General features: G+C 42.4%; 1 protein-coding gene across 4 annotated transcripts in view; it reads left to right on the forward strand.

The window, feature by feature from the left end:
- Positions 1-3084: 3084 nt before the first annotated feature.
- CLSTN1 (calsyntenin 1) overlaps positions 3085-23239 on the forward strand; it is a 36271-nt gene continuing 16116 nt past the window's right edge. For 2 of the 4 annotated variants that reach the window (XM_057431882.1, XM_057431899.1), the window contains exons 1-5: positions 3085-3383; positions 11214-11336; positions 18422-18451; positions 19874-20069; positions 22223-22431. In XM_057431882.1, coding sequence (XP_057287865.1) covers positions 3281-3383; positions 11214-11336; positions 18422-18451; positions 19874-20069; positions 22223-22431 — 661 coding nt within the window. In that variant the 5' untranslated portion in view covers positions 3085-3280. The remainder of the gene's footprint in view (positions 3384-11213; positions 11337-18421; positions 18452-19873; positions 20070-22222; positions 22432-23239) is intronic. The other 2 variants (XM_057431905.1, XM_057431891.1) reach the window with 2 other exon arrangements.

Below are 23239 nucleotides of genomic sequence, written 5' to 3' on the forward strand. Positions count from 1 at the left end.
TTCAAGGACATCAGTCCAATAAGTTTTCAGCTGTAACGGAAAACATGTTCTGCCAGGAGCCATTTGTTCCAGTTTTGTTGCTTACCAATAAACTACAAATCAATGGTGGTTTTTTTTTTTTTGTTGGGATTTTTTTGTGCTTGAGAAGCAGGTCAGAGAGTAGGAGGGAGATAAGTGGGAAAAATGAAGGTGCTGAAGTTGGTTCTCTGGGTTTCTCTGCAATAATGGCATGTGGCATTTCATATAAAGCGAGTATCTCTGTCAACCTGTGAAATACAGTTACCTTTGGCAAACAGGATAGCTGTTGTTTAACAGCAAACAGCACTGGTGCATAGCAGGTCTCACACTGGGCTGTTTAAATTAGATTTAGCTTTGTGAAACAAACGGTACTTGAGAGGATGTTGTATTTGCCATACTTTTAGAGTAAATGCCAATGGAGCATCAGTATGATACGGATCAGAACTGCATTTTGATATCTCCACCACAGGTGGAGTACCCATAATATCTGTATCCTCAACTACGAAACTGCCCGTTCAAACCACTTAGTCATCTAACTAAACAAAATCATGCAACTGATCTTAAAATACAGGCTAATTCTTGGCTTTACTGAATCAGTGCCTTAGTCACAACTGAGTCGGAGGAGTTTGCTTAGAAGGTGAAATGCAATCAGTGCTTTTTCCTTCCTTGGAAATTTCTCGGTTTCATCATGACTGATTCAGCTGATTAGTTCATCTGAGCTGGTAGTGTGGTTGTGCAATAAATAAGGTTTACCTGGACCTAGCACTTCTTCATTTAAGAATGTCTCTCCTTCCTGATTCTTCAGATTCAGACTCATTTAAAGGAGTTGTGATGGTATCACTGAAGACCCCTTCTTAATGAGTCGATGGTAGCGTGCTTTCCCCTTCTGCAATGCATGACACAGCCCAAGTGGACTGCAGAGCAGATTTTGCTCTTTAAACTGTCTTTTCAGCAACACTTCATGAACCCAGATTATTCTTCAGTTTAAAGGTAATAATTTATTTTGCAGATAGTGTTTTAGAGTATGCATGAATATATTTGCATGTGAGCTGGCCACTGACTTACAAGCCCTCTTCAGATACTTTTATATTACGTTCAAGCTCTGTACATAGTTATATTCATAATCAAAATCCAGTATTTGGGCAAATAAATTTGTATTGCATCATGTATTCATCAATGGGCAATCTTCTTTCAACTGATGATATATTGCCTTGCAAATCTTTATTAACGGGCTGGTTCTTACTCATGTATTAAGTTAGTTTGAGAGTCATCATGAGCTGGACAGCCCTACTACTCTCCATACAAAAGAAAAATACCTAATGTAGCATACTGTCAGCTGAAGCTAAGTTGGCAGAATGTAAAGACTCAGCTAGCTGGCAACAGATGGGCTACAGGCTTCTTCTGACATGATCTGCCATCCAGCATATGTTAGACAGCCTGAAAAATCAAGGGGGTTTAGGCTGAGGCTTTGTTTAAAAAAAGAAATACGTCTTAGCTTTTGATAGAGGTGGCCTACAGCACAGTCAGAGGAGTAAATGTGGAGTAACTTGGTTAGGGTTACCCACAGCACAGGATAACAACTGCGGTGTTGTTCATTGCGTTGGTTCTCTTCAAATTCCTTCTTTTATTTGCTCTGCAAACACTCGTATTAACAAATGTGCTTAAGAAACAGCAAGTAAAGCTGGTTGGGCTTGAGGATGGGTGGGCAGAACAGCTTGCCTTTGGATATCCAAATGCCATAGACCAGTTTCTGCCAACTGAGACCTCAGTGCCTCATCAAGAGCAGTGAATGGACTGGTTTCTTGCCTTGGGTAGGGGCAAACAGGTAGTGAGCAGGCAAAGTCAGGTAACAGCACTGGGCTTGCCTTGGTCAGGAGGGAGGAGGAGGCTTTACCAGAACAGATCCATCTCAGCATTTAAATTGCATAGTGTTTTAAAATAAAGAAATAACACAGCTCCGGGATCTTGAACATTCTGGACTTTATTTTTGTTTCCCTGTGGGAGGGGAATGGCTAATAGGTACAAAGCATGAGTAGTCATATCTAATTATAAAACAAGTTGGTTGCATTTTAGTTGTCAAAACTCTGATCATCTTCTATCGAAGCATTTTCTAATGGAAGTTTTTGACCAAAGAGCAAGTTAAGTTTTTGTTATAGGATAGGTTCTGCGCAACTTAATTATTCATATGAAACTTATTGATTTAGGTCGGACTTGTGAGATTTTTCCAAGCAGAACTAATAGACTTTTGCCTTGATAAAAGTCAGTAAAACTACACTAAAAAAGGTTTCTCACTGCAGAGTATTTGCCTGAACTGTGAGCACTGCTATTCCTCCTTTTGGGCAGGGTTAATGCTGCATCCCAGGATTTCCTCTGCAGCAAGGAAACCCTTTGGGTCTACAGGCACCAGCTGGGAGGGCCATGAAGGCGCTCTAAGGTGCGTGCATCTTCGAAGCAGACACATCTGCAGAACATTACCGTTTTAGAGCTTTGAAAACACTGCAAGAAAGCGGGGATGTGTTTCATAGCGTGCTGCACGCAGGTGTTGGCAGTTTGACCTGTCCTGGAGGGGGTCAGAGCCCAGCAGATGACCCGGGGCTGCGCGTCCCACTATGGTGGACTTGGCATCAGTGTTGGATGGGGTTAAAAACCAGCCTTTTGCCGGAGAGATCTGTGAATGTTGAGGTGAAAGCACTGAAATAGCTCTGTGAGATCTGAACTTTCTGAAACGTCGGGGGTTCAATCAACCTCTCATTAACCAGCTGGGTCCGGTTCCAGCGGGCAGCACCTCAGCCCTGCTTCCCAAGTGCCCGCAGCTGCAGCGGGAGGTTCAGCTGCTGCAAATAAACCCAGAAACCCATGAAACCACCCCAAAACCGCCGGCCGGAGGCGAAGGCGGCGGGGCCGGACCACGGCCGCCAGTAGGCGGCGCTCTCCGCCGCCCCTCCCCGCCGCGCACATGGGCTCTCCCGCATCCCCCGCGCGCGTTGGTTCGCTCCCTCCCCCGCCTGGGAACGGGCGCGGGGGGACCGGCCGCGCTCGCCGCCGCCGCCGCCATTTTAGGTGCCGCTGGCGGGGGAGGGAGGGAGGGGAGGACCGGTGAGCGGAGCGGGGCAGCGCTTCTCCTCCCTCCTCTTCCTCCTCCTCCTCGTCGGGGCCGAGCCGTGCCCTCCGCCCGGCGCAGAGCGGAGCGCGGACCAGCGGGGGCGCCACAGCCGCCCCGGCAGCCGGGGGTGCGCGCTGCCCTGCACCGCTCCGCGCTGCCATGCCGCCGCGCCGCCCGGGCATGCCGCGCTCGCTGCTGCCGGCCCCTGCCGCCTGCCTGCTGCTCGCCGGGCTGCTCTGCGGGGGAGCGGCGGCCGCTCGAGGTAAACAGAGCCGGGGCGCGGATGTGGGAGGATGCTCGGTACCGGCAGGGGGGAATGGGGGGGGGGGTGGCAGGTCGGGTTCACCCTCGCCGCCTTGCGCCTCCGCTCCCCGGGCGCCCTGTGGGGCTGTGCCGCAGGTGGACCCGGCGGGCGGGGGGCCGGTGCCCTTGGCTCTGTTCGCCCTTTGAGGCTGGGGGGGAGCGCGGAGGAGGACATCGCGGCGGTGCGGTCGGGAAGGAGGGCGCTGGCCGCACCTCCCCGGGGCTCGCTGGGGACCCGCGGCTGTTGCACCTGCAGCGCCGCGGGGAGGGCAGGTGGGATGCGGGCGGTGCTCACCTCTGCCCCCCCCTCTCCCGAAGCCCCTTCCGACCGCGAAGGTCAGGCCTCGGCCGCGGGGCCCGGCCCGGCTGCGGCGGGATGCGCGGCGGCGCTGGGTGCCGGCCGCCTGTTACATAACGGCTCCCTCAGGCGGGGTCCGCACTTGTTGAGGGGGGGGGGGGGGCTCCGCTGGGGAAGGGCACCGGGAGCCGCCGCTGCCCGGTACGGAGCGGCCCGGGCGCTGCAATCCGGGAGGCAGCGCTTGGAAAGGCGCCACAGCAGAGCCGTGACGGACTTGGGCTTGGGGGAGAGCAGCGGTGGCCGGCGGGGTGGGAAGGGGGAATCAAACCCCCTCGGGGAGCCGAGCCTTGGGGCTGAGGTGCAGAGCACCCGGCTGCGGTGAGCGAGAGGAGGGAGCACGGAGCGGTACGGCGGTGCTAAACGTTGGCCTGGTGGCTATTGATTGATCTTGTGGAGTAAAAGTATACGCATTGCAGGTCTCCTCCTGAGCAGATTTCCATGAGAGGCTTGCAAACGTTTCCTTACCTGAAGGTTACCCCTCGAACTGAGAGTGCCGTTTCTGCAAGATTTACTTGATTGTACGGTGGGATTTGAGATCCTGTGTTTAATTTGAACGTAGATTGGAAGTGCGGCTGTAAAATGGCTTGCAAATACGTTGAAGGGATGCTCTTGAGCAGAAACAAGTCATTAAGGGCACATCTTGCTGCAGTTTCCCTACATAGGGCCAAGAAGCTGCTGCTGTAAGTCAGCAGCCTGCTGTTTAGGTAGGAGCTGTGATTTACCTGTGTGAGATCTCTTTAAGTTCAATCTATTCACTAGCATACTTGCAACCGTGACATTTAGTGCTCAACCCACCAATACAGCAGGATGGCTTTTCCATCATTCTAAGTCATGAATAAATCCAAGACCAAAACCCGTTTTCAAAGTAGCTAATGCGTACTTGGAAACAAATGGCAAATTTAGGCAGCTCTCTCGGCTCTTGTGCAGTTTGTGAAAGGCTGTGCTTGTCTCCGATCTAACCTGCAGAGCTGTTGGACTGCAGGTCCTGATCTGTTAAACTTCATCACACATAACTGAGTTACAGATCTGCTTTGGCTCAGTATGTGCATTGGTCCTCAAGGCGCTTTGGCTACTCCAGCTACGCCTGTTAATAGTGTTACATGAGGGTGCATTTAACAAGTAAGCTCTGGAGAGCACCTGGAAAGCTGCTCAGGTAACTCATTTCCCTGTTGTTAGGAGAAACAATTGTTTGGAGGCGTTTATGGTAAACTTCCAGGTTTGGGCTGTGTTTTCAGTGCCGTTCTTCTTTCAGGTTCACCTGAGATATTTTTCACCTGTGACTTTCAGGCTGGTTGGGCTCAGGTTCTAAAGAGGTGAATTCCTGTTCAGCTGATGTACAGCTCTCAATTTCACTGGATTTATCGTGCGATTGGTCAAGTTGACCTCAATATTTCTAAGCTTGCTGGACTAACGTTGCAGAGGAAGAGCAGTAGCTAGTGGTGCATTCACATAGAGCTTGTCAGAGTGAAGCAATTGGATGTTTATCGACAGAGCTGAATGGGGAGTGGAAGGGAATGACTTTTCTGACGAGAAGACAGTGCAGTTAATGGCTGCTGCTTCTGTGGTTAGTGACCAGGTAGAGGGATATACCTCTGTTGCCTTGAGTCCCTTCCAAATTATGGTCATTTAGGGAAGGGTATTGATCAGAATAATGCTATCTTGATGAAGCTTTGCTGATCTGTGATTATTTCAGGAAGTTATCTGGTGCTGTGAATGTATTAAATCTAAACCACAAACCACTTTCTCACTACCACGGTCTTACTGCAGATGTTTCTTTGACACAGGAGCAACCTTCATTATATGGGGCTGGTGGTTAGTTTCCATCTCCTTTCTAGAGGCAAGGCAATTTAAGACTATCTAAAAGATAATTTGGCTATTTCTGGTGGGTTTTTTCCCTTTAAGGATTTATAAAAGTAAGAGAGCACTGAGAAAAGACAGAATTAACCAGTGCTAGACCTTTCTATGATGCATAATGCATGGAAAAGCATAATGCATGGAAAAGCATAATATACAGCCATCTGTTTAGGGAAACTATTTTAATCTCTTTTCCTGTACATATTATATAAAATAATACACTGCTGAGGAAATGGAGGGCAAGCATGGTTTACTTTGTGTGTTTGGAATACTCGTGTGCCAGTTGACTTCTCTCATGTTATTAGACTGCAGGTTGAGCTGCCTGTGCCAAGTTATCAGGGAAATGTATCAACAGAAGCATTTCTAGACTTGCAGATAGATAACGTTTCTGCATATTTCAAATCACCAGTTTCAAATTGCAAAGACAATTGGGGTTTTTTTTTTAGGAGCAGGACAGAAGCTGGGCTCGTGGCTTTCTGTTTCTCATGGCTTGGAGTTAAACCCAGACCAAGCCATAGGACGGCATAATGTCAACACCTCATCTCAAACAGATTGAATTAGAATTCGGTAAAGCAGCATTTTCTGCTGTGAAAATCTGTGTATCTGATAGCTCCGTGGCTATGAAACTGTTCTTCAGAGGAGAAAAAGCTTGTGTAGTCACTGATGTTCTCTGAACAAAAGCGCTTTACCATTTTCCTGAGCCATATCTCATTGTCTGTAGCAGCATTCAGAGAATGTCTCTCAAATTTTGTGATGTTAAGGGGAATAGCCATACCTCAAAACATAGGCGCATTCAGGAAGCCAGAAGCCTTGGTCTTAAATCTTATTTTGCCCTCTCTTTCATTTGGTTCGTACTGATTGACTCACGGTGGCTTCAGCAGGGACTAAACCTCCTTAGGAGCCTTTAGAAAGGATTATTAGAAACCCGAGCGCCTTTGAAGAACTGTCTGTCTGTCTTTTGTTTATAGTGTTAGGTCTCATCTCACTTGCTTTGTATTCAGGCTGAAAACAAGTTGCTGCTGCAGCTCCCAGTTGGTTTCCTTGTTTTTAAATGGGATCAACAAATAGAGGCAGAAGTGCCAGCTAGACTGAGATGATGGTTGCTGTATTCGTAAATAAGATTCCCTTTCAAGGAGTGAAGTTTATAAATATGAGAGCAGTTAGAAAGTGATTTCCATTCTTGCACTACAGTTAGCCACATTTAAAAGGGAATTTATTAAATGTTCAGTTTTCTATTTCAGTGTTCTGGTTTAGCTTAAAACATGTTAAATTTCCCTTAAAAAAAAAAAATAGGGCTTTGATGGCCTAATCCTGCTTAGGCTGTTCTGTGCTGGAATATTTCTGGTTTGCTGTTTTCCCTGCCAGACTTTTATCCCAGTAGAAATTTGGTCAGTAGGTCCTCTATGTGTGATATTTGGTGCTCTGAGCATTTCTTCTGCTGCAGTGGTGGGTGCTAAAAGCTGTGACTAGTTTGTGTGTGGTTTGCATGTAGCTTAGTTTCAGGCTCATTGCAAAGCTTCCATGTATCTCTGTAGAAATAAACTCAGATTTAGGCCACTGGTTCAGTGTACAACGTGAAGCTCTGTAAGTGGTGATAAACCAGAGAGTGTTCCTTAGGCAAACTATAATTTAATAAAACCCGTTAAATTTCTACAGCCATTAGTTTGAATATGGTGGATGGAGAACTACTGTTAACTGTGCCGGCTGACCCTGACAATTTATAAGCATTACCTTGTGCTCCTGGTGTATGACAGTTGAACTTCCAGAGCAGACATTGCAAGTGCTCCTTACCTGTGTCAAAGAATCCAAGACAGAGATCTGAAATTGTGGGATGAATTTCAACCACCTGATTTTCCTTCAACTAGGAACTGTAGAGGTTAATGCTGTGGATGCCTGTGCCCTTACCTAATCCCTTTCCTCGTGCAGATTCATCTCTGTATAATCTATTACTGCCTACCACTTTCGTGTCCCAGTAATGGAAATTACAGTTTGTCTTGGAAGCCCATACTGGAGAAAAGTGCCATGCTATCAAGAAACTCTGCCTTTGAGCAAAACTTGTGTTCAGTTTTAGCCCTTGGTTTGTACCTGGTTGCAAGACAATGGGTTTTGGTAAAATTTGAGGTACGAGAAGAGCCCATTTAATAAACAAATACAATAGATCTTTTCAGAACCACTGAGATAGTTCAAGTTGGTTATATACAAAGTTAATCCTCACCCTTTTCTCACAAGAGGCACAGTTCTGCATTGCAGATTGGCTGAGCCTAGGGCAGGAACAGAACACACATTATAATCAGGCTGTGCTACACCCTTTCTTATTAAACTGTACTTTCAGGGTGGAGGAGGAGGCATTATTTTGTTGTGTAGAACTTTACACCTTGGTTGAGCTATATTTTTCTGCGGTTCTGTATTATACAGACTTGTTGCTTTAATGATATTGTATGGGATTTCATCAGAACAGAACTAAACTATGAATGGTCAGGGTAGGACATACTTTAGAGTTTATTGTCTCTCTGAAAGGCACGCTTGCCTCTTTTACATCAAGAGAAACACAATCAAAAGGATGTACAGTGAACAATTATTGTCAGACCTTCAGGACAGGAGTAAAGAACTGCTCCACTTAGTTTATTGAGCGCAGTTCATTTGGATTGACAGAGAATATAATCTTGGTATGCAATCTCTGGGTTTTTTGTGAAGTCTCAAAGGTGGATTTTACAAATGAGTGTCTTGTCACTGGGTTGAACGCCTAGCTTTCAAACTCTAGTACTTGTTACATCATCTTCATCTGTTTCTAAAGATAGCATGGCTAAACAATGCTGTACATTAAAGTAGTTACCCAGAAGAAGTGTATTCCGTTACAGCCCTTTCTGGTTGAGGTGTGTCCAAATCTTCACTTATGTAGGTGCCAGGTCCCATTTAAGTCAAATTAGTGTTCTGACCACTTGTAAGAAGATAAAGGAAGTCCTTGGAAAGGACTCTGATAAGTACATTTAACTTTAATATGTTCACATTCAAATAATAGAACAGGATTAATTCTGATTTAAGATCATAGCTTTTGATTAACATTTCCATACTATCCCTAAACCCCCCTGCTCTGCCTATATATTCATTTACATTCATTCACTGTTTTAAGCAGCAAGGGAAAGTTGCTGCTGGTTGATCTGATGTGTATTCTTGCATTACTTTGGTGAAGCATCCTTTCCTTGAGGTACTTTCCTTTTTCTGCAGTTCCAGTCATTGTGAGTAAAAGCTGGTCTGTTCATTCATGGGAAACTGAACGCATTTACCTAAAGTAAAGAGTACTTTAAAAAGCTGTGTTCAAGGCGCACATCACATCAGGTACCAGTTTCCTTTCTTCCTATATAGTTTAGCAGCAGTTACCTTTAGATAACCCTGCTTAAGTGGCTTGTGCTCACCTTGCAGATGTGTTCAGCCATTGCTTGGCAGCAGTAAAGGCTCTAGCATGAGCTGTTACAATTCAGGTGGCAACCTGGAAAAAGAGGGATGCTCAGCTGGCTTTAAAGTATTTTTTGGCCACTGAAAGCTAAGTAGAACTCAGTTGGCTGTGTTGAGCCAGGGTAGCTTCCCCCACTTGACTAGATTAAATGCTAGTTGGGATTTACAACAGATTCCAGTTGAGGCGCTTACAAATAGTGTGAATATTGTGTTTCAAGGAAACCAGTGTAGTTTATCCCAGTTAAATGGCAAGAGATTAACAGCTCAGGGCACTTTGTTAGTGTCAAGCTTGGAATGGGCGGACTTTTGGTTTGAAATTAACAGTGTGAACAGTTTATTTGAACGACTTCCTCTAGATTTCAGGAGTTCGGGGACAATTAAAGGGGTAAAAAATGTGAAAGGATGGTTTTCAATCCAACGTTTAGCAATATTTAAGCCAACTGGTTCACTTTCGTGGTAGGTTCAGGGGCAGTGGTAATGTATCGCTCATAAGCTGTGCCTCATATTTCAAATGCTAGCTGGAGAATTTCTTACAGTGTGTAGTTACGCTGGAGTCAGGAGATCCCAATATGGATAACGGGCCTTTCCTGGATATTCAGCAGTAAGTTTGGTGTTCTCAAATCCGGTGATGTTTAGCCTTCATAAACACAAAGGGATTTAAGCTTTATGTTTTAAAATCTGGTGATGTTTTAGCCTTCCTAAACACAAAGGGGTTTAAGCTTTATGATTTTATTGTCTGCAGCACAATAAAAGGACATGACTTTGCTTTTAACTGAGCCTGTTGTTTGAAGGTTCACTAGACTCTGCAGATGCTTAACATACTCATAATTCTGTTCATATGTGGTTGCAGTGCTTCAAGCTTTTATACTACTTCCTTACCCTTCAGTAGTGGGATTTACTGTGGGCTGCTAAATCAGGAGAAGGTTTCTCAATGCTTAAAACCAATTAATTTGTCATCTGCCTTGAGAAGCATTAGAATGGAGATGGAGAGGGGTTTGGCAGAGATCTTTTTTAGGATTTTATACTAGGTCCTTGCAAAGAAGATGAATGGGTGAAGGGGGTCTGAGCTGTTTGATTGAGGTGTAACCACCCCAGATGCACTGACAAAAAAGTACACAACTGTATCCTCCTTATGCTCCTAACAACTGTAGCTGTATTAGTGAAACACTTGTGTTTAGACCAGATTTGAATTGAGAGATGTTGTTTCCATTAGCAACTCAAATGTTAACAGTTATCGGTGCCTTCCTTCCGAGGGAGGAACGCTGCGTTAGACCCTCTGAGCATGACAGAGTTCCTTTTAAAGCACCACGTTCCTTGGAGGGTGCTGCAGCCCTGTACTTCTCTGGGTAAATAGAACCATGTGGTTGACATTGAGCTGGCTGTTTGGTATGCTGGATATTGAAAGCATGCCCATGTGAGGCTATTGAGGCAATAAAGATAGTGTTGCCATACTGAGTAAAACCACACGGTGGTAATTAAGCACTATTTGCATTAAAATAGTTTGTTGTGAGTTCTCTCTTGCTGCATTATTATGTATGAAGATATTATATCCTGTCTAGCAGTTTGTTGCTAGTAACAAGTAAAAAATCGCAGATGAAAGCGTATTGGGGAATATTATGGTTTCCTGTGAGAGTTCTATGATTTTTAATCATTTGCTTAAGTGTCCTTTTGTCACCGTTTAGTTTAACTCCCTGAAGAACAGTCCACCAGCTGCATCCCAGGTTTTCCTTGCTGGAGAGCAGTAAACAAGTCCTTGTGTTTCATGTTGGCCAGTCATTTTTCATCTGGTGCCGAGTATAGGTTTTCCTGGTGTCGCACTTGGCACTGATGGCTGTGGCTCCCCATCACTGTTAGAAGGTTTTTGAGTTGCATTTCAGGGACAACTTAAATCCCAGCATAGTTAAGGGACTAATTTAGAATCTCTGAGTTACTTTTGGGAAGCCTGCAGGACACTGAACTCTTCTGAACATACTTGGCCAGGATTTTGTCTCAAAGTTTTTAATTTAGTAAGATACAAATTCAGATTTAGAAAAATGAAAGAGGAAAATACTGAAATCAGCATTGTAAAACATCTTCTAAAGAAGTTTTCAGACGTTTTGACTTTGTACTTTGTTTTCCTTTCAGTTAACAAGCATAAGCCATGGATTGAAACAACCTATCATGGTATAGTTACAGAAAATGACAACACAGTGCTCCTGGACCCACCTTTGATAGCCCTGGACAAAGATGCACCTCTGCGTTTTGCAGGTAAAGAATTCATCTGCATTTCTTTCCTAAGAACTGGAAATGCTTTCTTGGGGACAAATGCTGTGTGTTACTTCTGTGTTTTCCCTAACAGCAGCCTAATGCCTCAGAGCTTTTAAACCCTAGGAAATGTTTGTGCATGGACCAGAGTTTTGTTTCATATTTACAGCTGTAGCTAAATATCCAAACCAGAGAGCATTCTGTATTGCAGGTGTTCCGTGTTTCTTTCAATGTCATGTGCTTGTGTGACTTCTGCTTTTGGGGGAGTTACATTGTTTTGGGGTTTTGGTTTTCAGGGTTTTTTTGCATTAGTGTCTTTTCCTCCATCGCCTGGATTCCACATTTCACAGCATTCAGTCTAGGAGTTCTGAAACAATTCTTTTCTTACTATTCTGAAGAGAGTTTTTGCTTTTCTTAGTGGTTTTGATTTGTGTCTTAATAGATTGAAGACAATAATGAACAGAATTAAGGTTGCGTTTCTATGGTCAGTTGGCTTAGCAGTTTGGAGTACTTTTACATGTGGGACAGCCTCTTCTACTGAAGAAAAGGGTTTTTTTTTCTCCTCTAGCAAAGAATATAGAGAATGATACATGAGAGATTTGCAAAATGTAGGGCGATTCTTCCGTTTCAACATATGACTGACAAATGAGAGTTTTCTTACAGACTTATGCAGTAGTTTTGTCTTGTGGAAATGCAGTCTTATGGAAGACACTCTTTTGGTTGACCAAGTATTAGAAAACTCTAAAGAATACCATTGGGAATCTGCAGGTATTAGCAGTACTGGACAACACAAGCTTAAGTTAGATACTTGCAGAAGCTTAGTTGTTAAGTAGAGTTTTAGAGTTGAGAATCCCAGTAAAATACTTAGAGGATGTGACAGTAGCTGTTTTGGGGACCATTGCTTAGCCTGGCTTCAAGGAGGAAGTGACAGAACAAGAGGATGATTGGGTGAACAGCCATTTAACATGTTCAGCATGCTGACTGCATGGTGTGCTACACTATTATGGCAGCTCAGTCACAAGTTGTTGAAGTGGTACTTAAAGTAACAGTTTTGAGGCTGTAATTATCTCCAAGGCTGCTTTGCAAATTCAGAAAGCTAATGGTAAAGCTCTGAAAATCAGACTTTCTCAGGTGTTGGGTACACATAGCAGAGGTTAAGTAATTCTAACTAGAAATAAAACTGCTCTCTAGGAAATGTGAAGTTTCAAAATGAAGACGCTTGTGCTGGGAAATGCGTTTGTAAAAAGAGGTCCAAGAAGTTGACTTGTGTCCTTGGAGATTAGGGGAATGTGAATCATCGCTCACAGTTCCCAAGTGCTTTAAATGTAGGCACTGGGAATTTGGCAGCATGGATCAGATTTTGAAAATGGCTGGTTTATACCTCTTGGTGGATAGCAGAGACTTACTGAGTGCTGGATATTGTGAAGCTTTGAGGAAGTACTGGCAGACTATCCCCGAATATACTGAGGAAGTTGGGGCTGTTCAGCCTGGAGAAGAGAAGGCTGCTTGGAGACCTCATAGCAGCCTTCCAGTATCTGAAGGGGGCCTATAGGGATGCTGGGGAAGGACTCTTCATTAGGGACTGTAGTGACAGGACAAGGCATGATGGGTTCAAACTGAAACAGGGGAAGTTTAGATTGGATCTAAGGAGGAAATTCTTTCCTGTGAGGGTGGTGAGGCACTGGAATGGGTTGCCCAGGGAGGTTGTGAATGCTCCATCCCTAGTGGTGTTCAAGGCCAGGTTGGACAAGGCCTTGGGTGATATGGTTTAGTGTGAGGTGTCCCTGCCCATGGCAGGGGGGTTGGAACTAGATGATCTTAAGGTCCTTTCCAATCCTAACTATTCTGTGATTCTATGATACTGTCAAATTTGCAGAGGAAAATCCAATATCAAAACATCCCTTCAAATGAGAGATGCTTTTCCATCATGTTGATGTAAATTATATCAACCTGCTTTATTTAATGATGGACACATATTTAATGATGAACATAAAAATGAGCACTTTTACCAACTGGAAGTTGGTTTTGTTAAACGTTTCTATGAAGATTATGTGGTTTGGCTTTCGGAAAGTAACAATTCTGAGGCAGCAGCAGCAGAACAATGGCTTTAAAATAGTGAAGTTCTAAGTCCAGAACTGTGACTTTGTGAAGAAGTTTTCTCAATATGACTGTTGGATTTGAACTTTGTCAGTTTTGAATGACTGTGCTGTGGGAATCTATAAAAGTGTTTGTCTCCCATTAAATGGAACAATACTTGAATCTGTCTTTAAGGAGACCAGATGTGGGAGAAGCCTTGAATCAGCGTTATCAGTTCTGGCTGGTGGTGCTGTAGTCATGGCCTGGAGCGGAGAATAGCATTGTTCTTGTCCAGCAGCATCTATGTGGGTGTGGAGGTGTGAGAAGCCCATTAGATCAGTGACATGTTTTCACAGCAAAACAAAGCAGGTTGGAGATTAAGTGGCTGTTTCAGCCCTAACTGGTATATTCCTGCTTATAAATCAAATTTATTCAGGCTTCAAAAGGTTGGTATTTAATTAACTGTACCCCCCAGCTGAGCTGTGAAGCTTCTGAGCTGTCTGGAGGTTTCAGATACTTTAAATAGAGCTTTTTGCTTTATTTCAGTTTTGAGATGTTGAAACATCCTGAAACTAGTCCATTTAAATGCTTTGTAGTAGATGAACTGTGGGGCAAGCAAAAGTAGTATTTTATTGCTTTGCTCACTGTGCTATGGGTAGGATCCTAAAATTCAGGCATACAAAAATAAGCAGGGTTATAAAGACATTTCTAGGGTAATATGGATGGGTTTAAATGTGGAATGACACTTCTGAAAAGGGAATTTGAATATAGTCATGGCAGGATGCCTCACCATACTGCCCAACGTGTAGAGACCCTATGGAGCCAGTCTTTTGTACCATCAGCGTTACAGATCTGCTTGAGAAGACAATGACTGTTCTCATTCCTCAGTGAAACTTTTCTACATTCCAAATTGAGTCATGTTTGAATTTGATCCTAAATGGTTTTGCTGAAAACATAAAGGACAGCTACATTTCCTATTGTATATTAGAGTAGTTTATATCTAAAATCAGCTTGATGTCTGAAGCTCTCAGTATGGATTTCCCCTTTACTATGCAAAAAGGAACTGAATTTGTATTGCATTCTGGATGCCTTCACATAAAAGAATGTTACAAGAGCGTAACACAGGGTCTCACTAGTAAGGTGTTTGAAATGTTTCCCTGGTGGTTTGATGTGCCTATAATAGGGTTTGAATTCCTCTTCCCTCAGCTCACCCCTAGAGAAAACCACTTCTCAGCCACAATACTTCATTTTCCACTTACGAATCTGGGATGCAAGAAGTATTTTTGTGGGGGTTAGGAATTTTTTGACTTAGGGCATGAATATGCATAGAGCTTTGCAAGTGATCTTGCAGACTCTCTATTCATTCTTTAAAATGAGCCCCCAAAATCCACCCAGAGGCATGTGGGGCTCACATGTGTAGTGGGCAAGCACTGATGCTGTGTCTCTGCTGTACCCCCAGCCCCTGTTTGCTCAGGGCAGGGACTGTGCTGATGTCCTGTCTGCAGTCAGCCTCTGTGTAACGCAGCGCTCAGCTGGGTGGTGGCTATGAAGAAATGATACGTAGAGAGATGAATGAGACCGTGTCATCAAACGGATACAGATTTTGATCTCATCCCATCCAGTGAGGGATCCAGTTGCGCAGCTGGTTGGCAAAGCTCAGAGGAAATTAGTTGCAATAGTATTTCAGCCGGTTTTGCACCAAATTGAAGGCATGCGTGAAGTGGCATTTTGTTCTGTAGCTGTCGTGGTACGCAGACTGAAATGGAGTTACCACTGACTGTTACCACTGAAATTGCTTTGCTTTTTAACAGTTTTGTACGGTACTAAGAAAAGTAGTTTTTTAGGAGACATTCTACACATAGTGGAATAGGAGGCTTTCCTGAAGGCTCTCCATGACCCTCATGCAGACTGCTGCTTGGTTAGGGCTGGCAGAATACCCTTCCTCTCCTTCTGTGGCGTGGAGATGCAGCGATGTAGCCGACTCCAGAGTTTAAAGAGTATCTAGTCAAACACTGTACATCCAGTTTAATAGCTTATGTACCTTCTTTATATAATACAATTCAGGATTTTACATCATTATATTGTAACAGTACAGAGAAAGATAAAACAGTAAAAGTGACTGAAACCTTAAAATTCTACCAAATCTTCACTGTCATTTGACTGTGCTACACTAGAAAGGAGAAATACTGAATATCTTTAGGAGAGAGGATTACTGTATGTTTTCTGGCTAATGTAAGTTCCACAAACCTGTGTTACCTATAAAATGAAATGTGTTTTTCAACTGCAGTTACAGGTGAGCGAAGCACTGTGAAGTGCTTTCCTAGTCGCAGTATATTCAGCTGAACGGTTCCCAATATATCAAGCATAAAATAATTTATAGATTGATCATTATCCTGCTCTAAGATCAGGACAGATAAAAATTTATTTCAGTAACATATCTCGAGTTCAGAATGAAATGAGGAAAAGCATTAAGCACATATGACGTAGCGTGAAACCTTAGGGAGCATGGTATGGGACTAAGCTTACTTAATGGCAGCAAAAGTTCAGTGCCAAGAATTCTGTAGTCACAGAAGAGCCTTACCTGTACTATATCAAAATCTGCATTTCATAAGTGAGATGAAAATGAATACCCATGTATGGGAATATTAGTCTGTAGATTGTCATCTTTGTCTTGAAGGAGCTCTCTAACAGTCTGTAATGTATTTTTGAGAAAGGAAGGGAGCTTTAATTCTGGAATTATTTTGTACTTCAGAGAATTATTCCATTTTGCTTCTTTTCACTGCAGAGAAACTTTGAAGAAGGGAGCTCAAAAAGCCTGTTAGTTTGGGAGCTCTGCATTTGCTTATTTAGAGCACTTGCAAGTAACACCAAAGTTTTCATGCATGCTAACTTTTCCAGTCACGAGAACCTTGTCAGTGTAGTCCTAAAAGGACTTTTGTTAATCTTGCTTGTGTATGAAGTAGAAAATACGATTGTTGGGTCAGTTATTATTCTGAGAAACATCTGGCAGGAGTTGAGCTGTACAGTACAGGGCAAGCCAAAGCTTTACCCCTTATAAAGCATCTGGAGACAGATCCTTACCAGAGAGCTTCTTTATGTCTTACGCTTAGAAGCCAAAACTGTAATGCCTGAACTTCCTAGCAGCCACATTGGGGTTGATGCCAGAGTTAAAGGTCACTTCAGATGATAAAGAACTGACCAGTTTTTAACAGCCTTCCCTTCTTCAAAGAGGTAATTGCTGCATTCTTCTACTTCTCCCTCTTCCCCCCATTATCAGGCTTTCTGCTTTAATGTTCCCTTACATTATTTTTCTTCTTGCAATCTTCAAGTTCACACACAGTGCTTGACTCCCAGAGTTACTGGAAGGTAGCAGGGAGGTGGGTGTAGAGGAGTCAGAGATGTGCAGTATTTAAAAGCCTGCAGTTGGAATGTCAGTTCTGGCTGATCAGTGGTGTCAGCCGTGAATTTAAACAGTGTAAAACTTACTTGGGTGATCCTGTTGCCAAAACACATTAAAATCTGGGATTATATTTATATCCTGTGTAAGAATAGACTGAAATAAATTATGTGGGTGCCACAAGAGTGCGTTAAAATCAAGGGCTGATTATAAATCTAGGGATTACCTGAAGGGACTTTCGGGGAGAACCTTCTGAGAGCTATTTAGACACTGGCTCCTTTTAAAATGAAGGCCATCGTGCATTGTAAGGTGACTTGCCTTAATTATGTTTCTGCTTCACTTTTAAGCTGTAAATCTGTCTAAGAAAAATGCTTCTCTGTGACTATAGTGCCTCGTCTCTTTCGTAAGGCCACTCTAGAATGGAGACTTGAATTGATTGTGTTACTGCAAGCTGAAAGGTGAAAGAATTACCAGGAGATCTGGGAGAAGAGATTTTAAGGGTACAGGTCTGCTCTCTTGTACTGGAATTCAGGTCAAAGATGTTGATGATACTTGATATGCTGAGTGATACATAAAAGGTGGTAGTTTGGGGGTTTAACATGATTTCCAGGGGAGTGAAGAGCAGGGATAACTGATCATTAAGTCTGTGAAACCATTCCAGGTGCCTGTCAGTCATCTAATACTGTTGTAAAACTCAGTTATATCTGAGATCTCCTCGTAAGTGTGGAAGATCCAGGACACTGCAAGGCTGTACTTTCCTGGAATGGCTGGAAGGGCAAAGCCAGACTACTTTGGGGCATCCTCAGTACTAATAGTTGAATATATTTGAGTACCTGAATCTCTTCTGTCCAGCATTAAATTGTTTCAGCAGTAGACTAAAACTATAAAAGCTTGGGTTGCTTGTTTAACCTGGAAAAGTGATGTGCTGCTAGGAAAATATATAGCTTCCCCCTCTACCTCCCCGTTTCTTACATTAAAGCTTTTATGTTCAGCAGGCTGACAATTTAGTGTGTATATTTTTAAATCATGAATTATGTCAATACTGTCAAGTTTGGTGTTGAATTTACATTTGGCAAATGTGAAGCGTTATACAACCTAAACTGCTAAAAATGTATGTGGAAACCCAAAAATCTCATGACTGCTTAATTTATTAGTGTTTTTCCTGGAGCTCAAAAGGGGGATATGAAGGTTTTATTTGTAGAAACATGGTGGTTTCAGTAGAATAGATAAAAGCTTGTGTAAGTTATTTAGTGTGTCGTCTTTACGTAGAATAGTGTAATACATTCCGATAACTTCTGCTTTCTAGTTCTTCATCAATATGGAATTTGGAAAGTATCTTTAGCAGTTGGTATTTTTTAAAAAAGGGAAAAAGAAAAAAGCCTTTTGATAAATCCTTCAAAATTGCACAAATGGCAACCTGGAGTTAAAAGATTGAATCTTGTTTAACAAAACTAAAACTCTAAAATTGTAACAGTTACAGCAAATCTCCACTGGAATTTGAAAAGACAATTTTTCCAAAGCTTTTCTGTGTAATGTGTGCATCTTTGCCTTTTCCTTATTTGCTCCCTTTCAACTTTTCCTGTGACTGACTTGGGTTTATCTTTTCTCCCTTTAGAGAGTTTTGAGGTGACAGTCACCAAAGAAGGTGATGAAGGGTTCTTTCTATGCCTTTTATGAATATTAACCTACTAACTTTGGTTATGAAATGGGGAATCAGCACTTAAACAGAAGATCCTGTCATGTTCTTTTGTCCCATTTATTCTCCCAGTTTTTTTCTATTTTCAAATATATTGATAAAATCTGTATGTAACCGAACCCTTGGTTAGAAATATCTGTAAATCAGACATCCATTTGAACCACTTGGGATTATTGAACACTATATGGACACTGAAGAAGTTGTTTTGGGGCTAAATAGTGTTTTCTGATATTTCCACTGATAGCTTACTTCTTTGGGACATCTTTTTTCATATGCTTTGGAAAGTAATATATAACTGCTGAAGCGTTGTAACACCTTCCCTGCAGTGTACTTCAGCAGCTTAAAATATGAAATCAAATACATTTTACTGAATACCTCTAGCCATGTTTGCAGCAGGAGTGCATCCTTGGTACTGAGATACCACTGCAACTAGAATAGCAAAATAGTGGTTTATGTTGGTGTAAGAAAATCACCTTCAAGACAGAAGTTACACAGGTAAAAACAAAATACAGGTGATCAAAATGTTTGTTGAGTGCCTTTTGTCAGCACAGCTAGGTGTGCTAAGCTCACTCCCCATAACGGGCTGACAGATGGACCTAGTGGTGCAAGCAAGAGGTTTTGTAGTATCATATTAGGTTTAGATAGGGTTTAAAATGATGTATTAGGGACTTCTCTTGCAAGTTTATTAGGATGAAGAGTCTGAATAGAAGGGAAAGCCTACTAAATCATCCCATGTGAGCGCTTCCTTGACTAACAGATTTTGTCTGTGTTAGCAGATAGCTGTTGAAATGGATGCCTGAGAAGTTGGTATTTCTACCTTTCTCATTCAGTAGTTTATTTTGATTCCCTAATTTTAGCCAGGTACATTGCACAGGAAGACTTTGTTCCTTGATCTGTTGACAGAATTTCTGTAATTACGGTGCTGAACCTGTACTTGAAGCTTTTTCATCCCTTGACTTGTAACTGTGCATTTTAACCTTTTGCTCTGGTCAAAATGAACAAGCTGCCCAGCTATTCCCAGTAGCTTGGCATGGAAGATATTACCAGTGGCCTTGGCTGTATGCTCTCGTAAGATCTCTTACCCTAGAGCTATATCAAGTACTCCTGTGAAATGCCTGTCTACATTTCTCTTTTTCTCTTTTGTATTCCTGCATGAATGGATGCAAAGTAAACCAGTTGCTTGGAAGGCAGACGTATGCTTCTTTTTACTAAAGTTCCCAGATATCACCCATTTTAAAGCACAGTGCTCTTGCTTTGTCCACAGACCCTCACAAACCCTTGGCTGCAAAATATTTGGTCATTTATTTAAGAAACAAAATGAAAGTGTAATGGTTTTGACCAGTTCTAACCTCTCTTACTTTGAATCTGTAGGTGAGATTTGTGGATTTAAAATTCACGGGCAAAATGTTCCCTTTGAAGCAGTGGTAGTGGATAAATCCACTGGGGAGGGAATAATACGCTCTAAGGAAAAGCTTGACTGTGAGCTACAGAAGGACTACACATTCACCATACAGGCCTATGACTGTGGCAAGGGACCAGATGGAGCAAATGCAAAGAAATCCCACAAGTAAGTAAATCTGTGGTAGGCTGAGGGGAAGTTTGGTTTCAAGTGGTCTCCTGCTCATGGTGATTTATGGTCTGTGTATTTAGAGTAAATGTAAACCAAGTGTTACTACTGGAAGGCTTTAAGGGTATTACAAATAGCAGCAAAATGAGCATGAGCTGTTTTGACACCTCTTTAGCTGTGTTCTCAATGATCATACAGAATGGTTAGGGTTGGACCATAAAGCTCATTTGGCTCCTGGTAACTGCTTTATCCTTTGATGTCTCCGAATTTGCATTAGAAAGTAGTGTGGGGATAGAAGCAGGAAAACTCCTGATACAGTTAAAATCCATCTAGAATTGATACAGAGAGTTTGCATGGGATTCCAAGCCATTCATTGTTCCAGAGTTCAGTTTGTAAAACAAAAAACTGGTTTGAGAGGTCAATCTCTATTAAACTTAACCAAAATGGAAATGGAAACATGTTGCTGTCGTTTCCAGACAGCCTTGCTGAAAAAAGCCGGATCAATAGCATAAGTTTCTCTCTGCCTAGATTAAAGAACGAGAACAAAGCAATCTTCAGCTAGTCTTTATCTAAAGAAAAAACCACAATCTAAAATGCTCTTTAGAAAATCCCCTTGACAATAACAGTTTTAACACCCTGGTGTAAACATCTGCAGAGCATGTGGAAGATTACCATCTGTGTGAAGAAAAGGGCATAAATAAGATGAGGAATAGACAGCAGCAGTCATCTTGGTGACAAATATGACCTTGTTACTCTATAGCTGTATGCTTCAAATAGCAGAAAGTTATCTCCTTAAGAATTACACTTACAGAGAACTATGTGATATTCAATTTGACTTTTGAAGAAAGATTTCAAAGAGAAATAAGGCGCCGCGTGTTTTATTGGGTTGGCTGGAATTATATCCTTTGGTTTGAGAGCGTACAGTTCCTTCTCTGCACTGTAGAACTTAACCTGTATTTTTCTGCCTGTGCTGGTTGAGATGGTTATCCAAATTCATGGCTGCGTAATGAAGCAGTGCAGATCTGGCAGCATGCTCTGCAGCTCTTCTTTACCCACAGCAGGAATGTTGGGTTTCTGAGACCTGCACCTACTGTGGAAATTTCCCTTGCCCAGTGCTGTCTGTGTGGTGGTTTTTTTGTGGCTTTTAACCATCTTGGGGTTCATAGGGTCACAGGCTGGTTTGAGTTGGAAGGGACCTTAAAGCTCATCCGGTTCCAAGCCTGGCCTTGAAAGTTCAGCTTGAATTTAGCTTTTAAGTCAGGAGTTTAAAGCTGTTTTATACAGAAGGCTGGGTTTTTTCATGACATTTATTGAGCACACAGGATAAAATAAAACCTTAAAGACTTTTGCTTTAATGGAAGGGCTGTAGCAGTCAAATTGTGTATTAGTTTACATTCCATCATTCACCTTTTCTTCTTGGGCATTGACAGAAACTGCATTATTTTCCTGTTCTATATATACCAGCAATCAATGACAAGTGTGAAATGATGTAATTCAAGCTGCTATGTGTTTAGGATAATCTGGCTTGGCTATATGATGTGTTAAAGTGTTTCTTCCACTTACGTGATTCTTCCATTTAAATTTCATTCCTACATCCAAGAAATAAGCCAGTTTTCACTGTCTTAGCCAGCTCAGTGCTTCATTAGCCAAAGCAAGCTAATTAAATGCACTTGACTGAGCTCTGAGTCTAAGACCAGTCTTAACTGTCATTCTTGTTCACATGAAATAAGAACTGGGTGTTTATATCAAGTACTCTGACAGCAGGAAAGAACTAGAAAGATGTTTTAACAGAAGTAAGAGCCTGTTTTGTCACAGCTGGGGTTTGTTGTATTTCTGTAAGACTGCGACAACTTAATGGTTGCAATACAAAAATTTGGATTTTATTTGCAAATAAACAACAGTAAGCAATAACCTGGAACTACACTGAATTCTGTAGCAGCACACTAGGAAAACATCCACTGCTTTCCTAGTTGGAGTGGTGGAGACTGGTTGTTTTATTAGTCATTGGTCAGTTTGTTCTGGGAACTGAAATCGTGAAGGACAGCTTCATCTGTACAAGAGGGAGCTTGTGCAGGTTGTGAAGGTCTGTCAGATTCCTTGCATGAATAGGAGCTGAGGCTATATAGGAACTGACCTTTCTGTTTTATTTCCAGAGCAACAGTACACATTCAGGTGAACGATGTTAATGAGTACGCCCCTGTGTTCAAGGAGAAGTCATACAAGGCAACGGTTATTGAAGGGAAGAGGTATGACAACATCCTCAGAGTGGAAGCAGTGGATGCAGACTGCTCCCCCCAGTTCAGCCAGATTTGCAGTTATGAAATTGTAACTCCGGATGTACCTTTTGCTATTGACAAAGACGGTAAGAAAATCGTGTGAAATGGAGTGGAAATTACTGTAATTTGCCACTCTAAGAATAGGACTTCAGACAGTTCAGCTTAAAACTACAGCAGGCCTGGTTTAACCCTTTCCTACAACATAGTTAAATGGAGGTGTTCAGCAGTTTGATAATGAGAAATGAGATGTCTTTCAGTGCCAACACCATGTGCTGCTGTCTGCTGATGTCAGGAGCAGATGGTGTGTTGCATGTTTGTTGTTTCTTGGTAAATGCTTTTCAAAATAAAGGTAGCTGTATTATGTTTCAAACCAGCTCCTAATAGGCATTTTTCCCCCCCAGCCCTATAGTTTTCTATTCCATTTTAGTATAGCTTTTAAAAACAGGATTCCCTGTGTGTGCTTTTAACATTTGAGATGCTCATGATGTGGCTCTGGAGATTACAGTTACTGGTTTTGAAGTGCAGTGATTTGTTTAGGTTGTTCCTTTCCACTGGTAATCTGTGGACCCTTCAAGATCTATAGAACTACTTCTAGGTGTTCAAGCAAGCTGATTAATCACAGCAAACCAGTTTTTAGTGGGCTTTAGTTTGAGTTTTTGGGGATCCAATGGATAATTTTGGGGAATTGCCAATGGGTAATTGTCACAGGTGTGCAGATTGGTAATTTATGTATCAGTTACCACCTCTGAACAGTTTCATTTTGGGTAATATGCTATTCAGAGTCTGATAAGTATCTACCTGCTGTTCTATGTATGTGTGCTCATCTCTGGATTTATGTAGTTTTTAAGGATCTGCGCCTGATGTCAGGCATTGAAAACTCAAATAGTGAAGGGC

Source organism: Pezoporus wallicus, unplaced genomic scaffold, assembly GCF_028554395.1.
Source record: "Pezoporus wallicus isolate ANWC-B61680 ecotype Strahan unplaced genomic scaffold, APGP_CSIRO_Pwel_v1 contig_8006, whole genome shotgun sequence".
Classification (NCBI taxonomy): Eukaryota; Metazoa; Chordata; class Aves; order Psittaciformes; family Psittacidae; genus Pezoporus; species Pezoporus wallicus.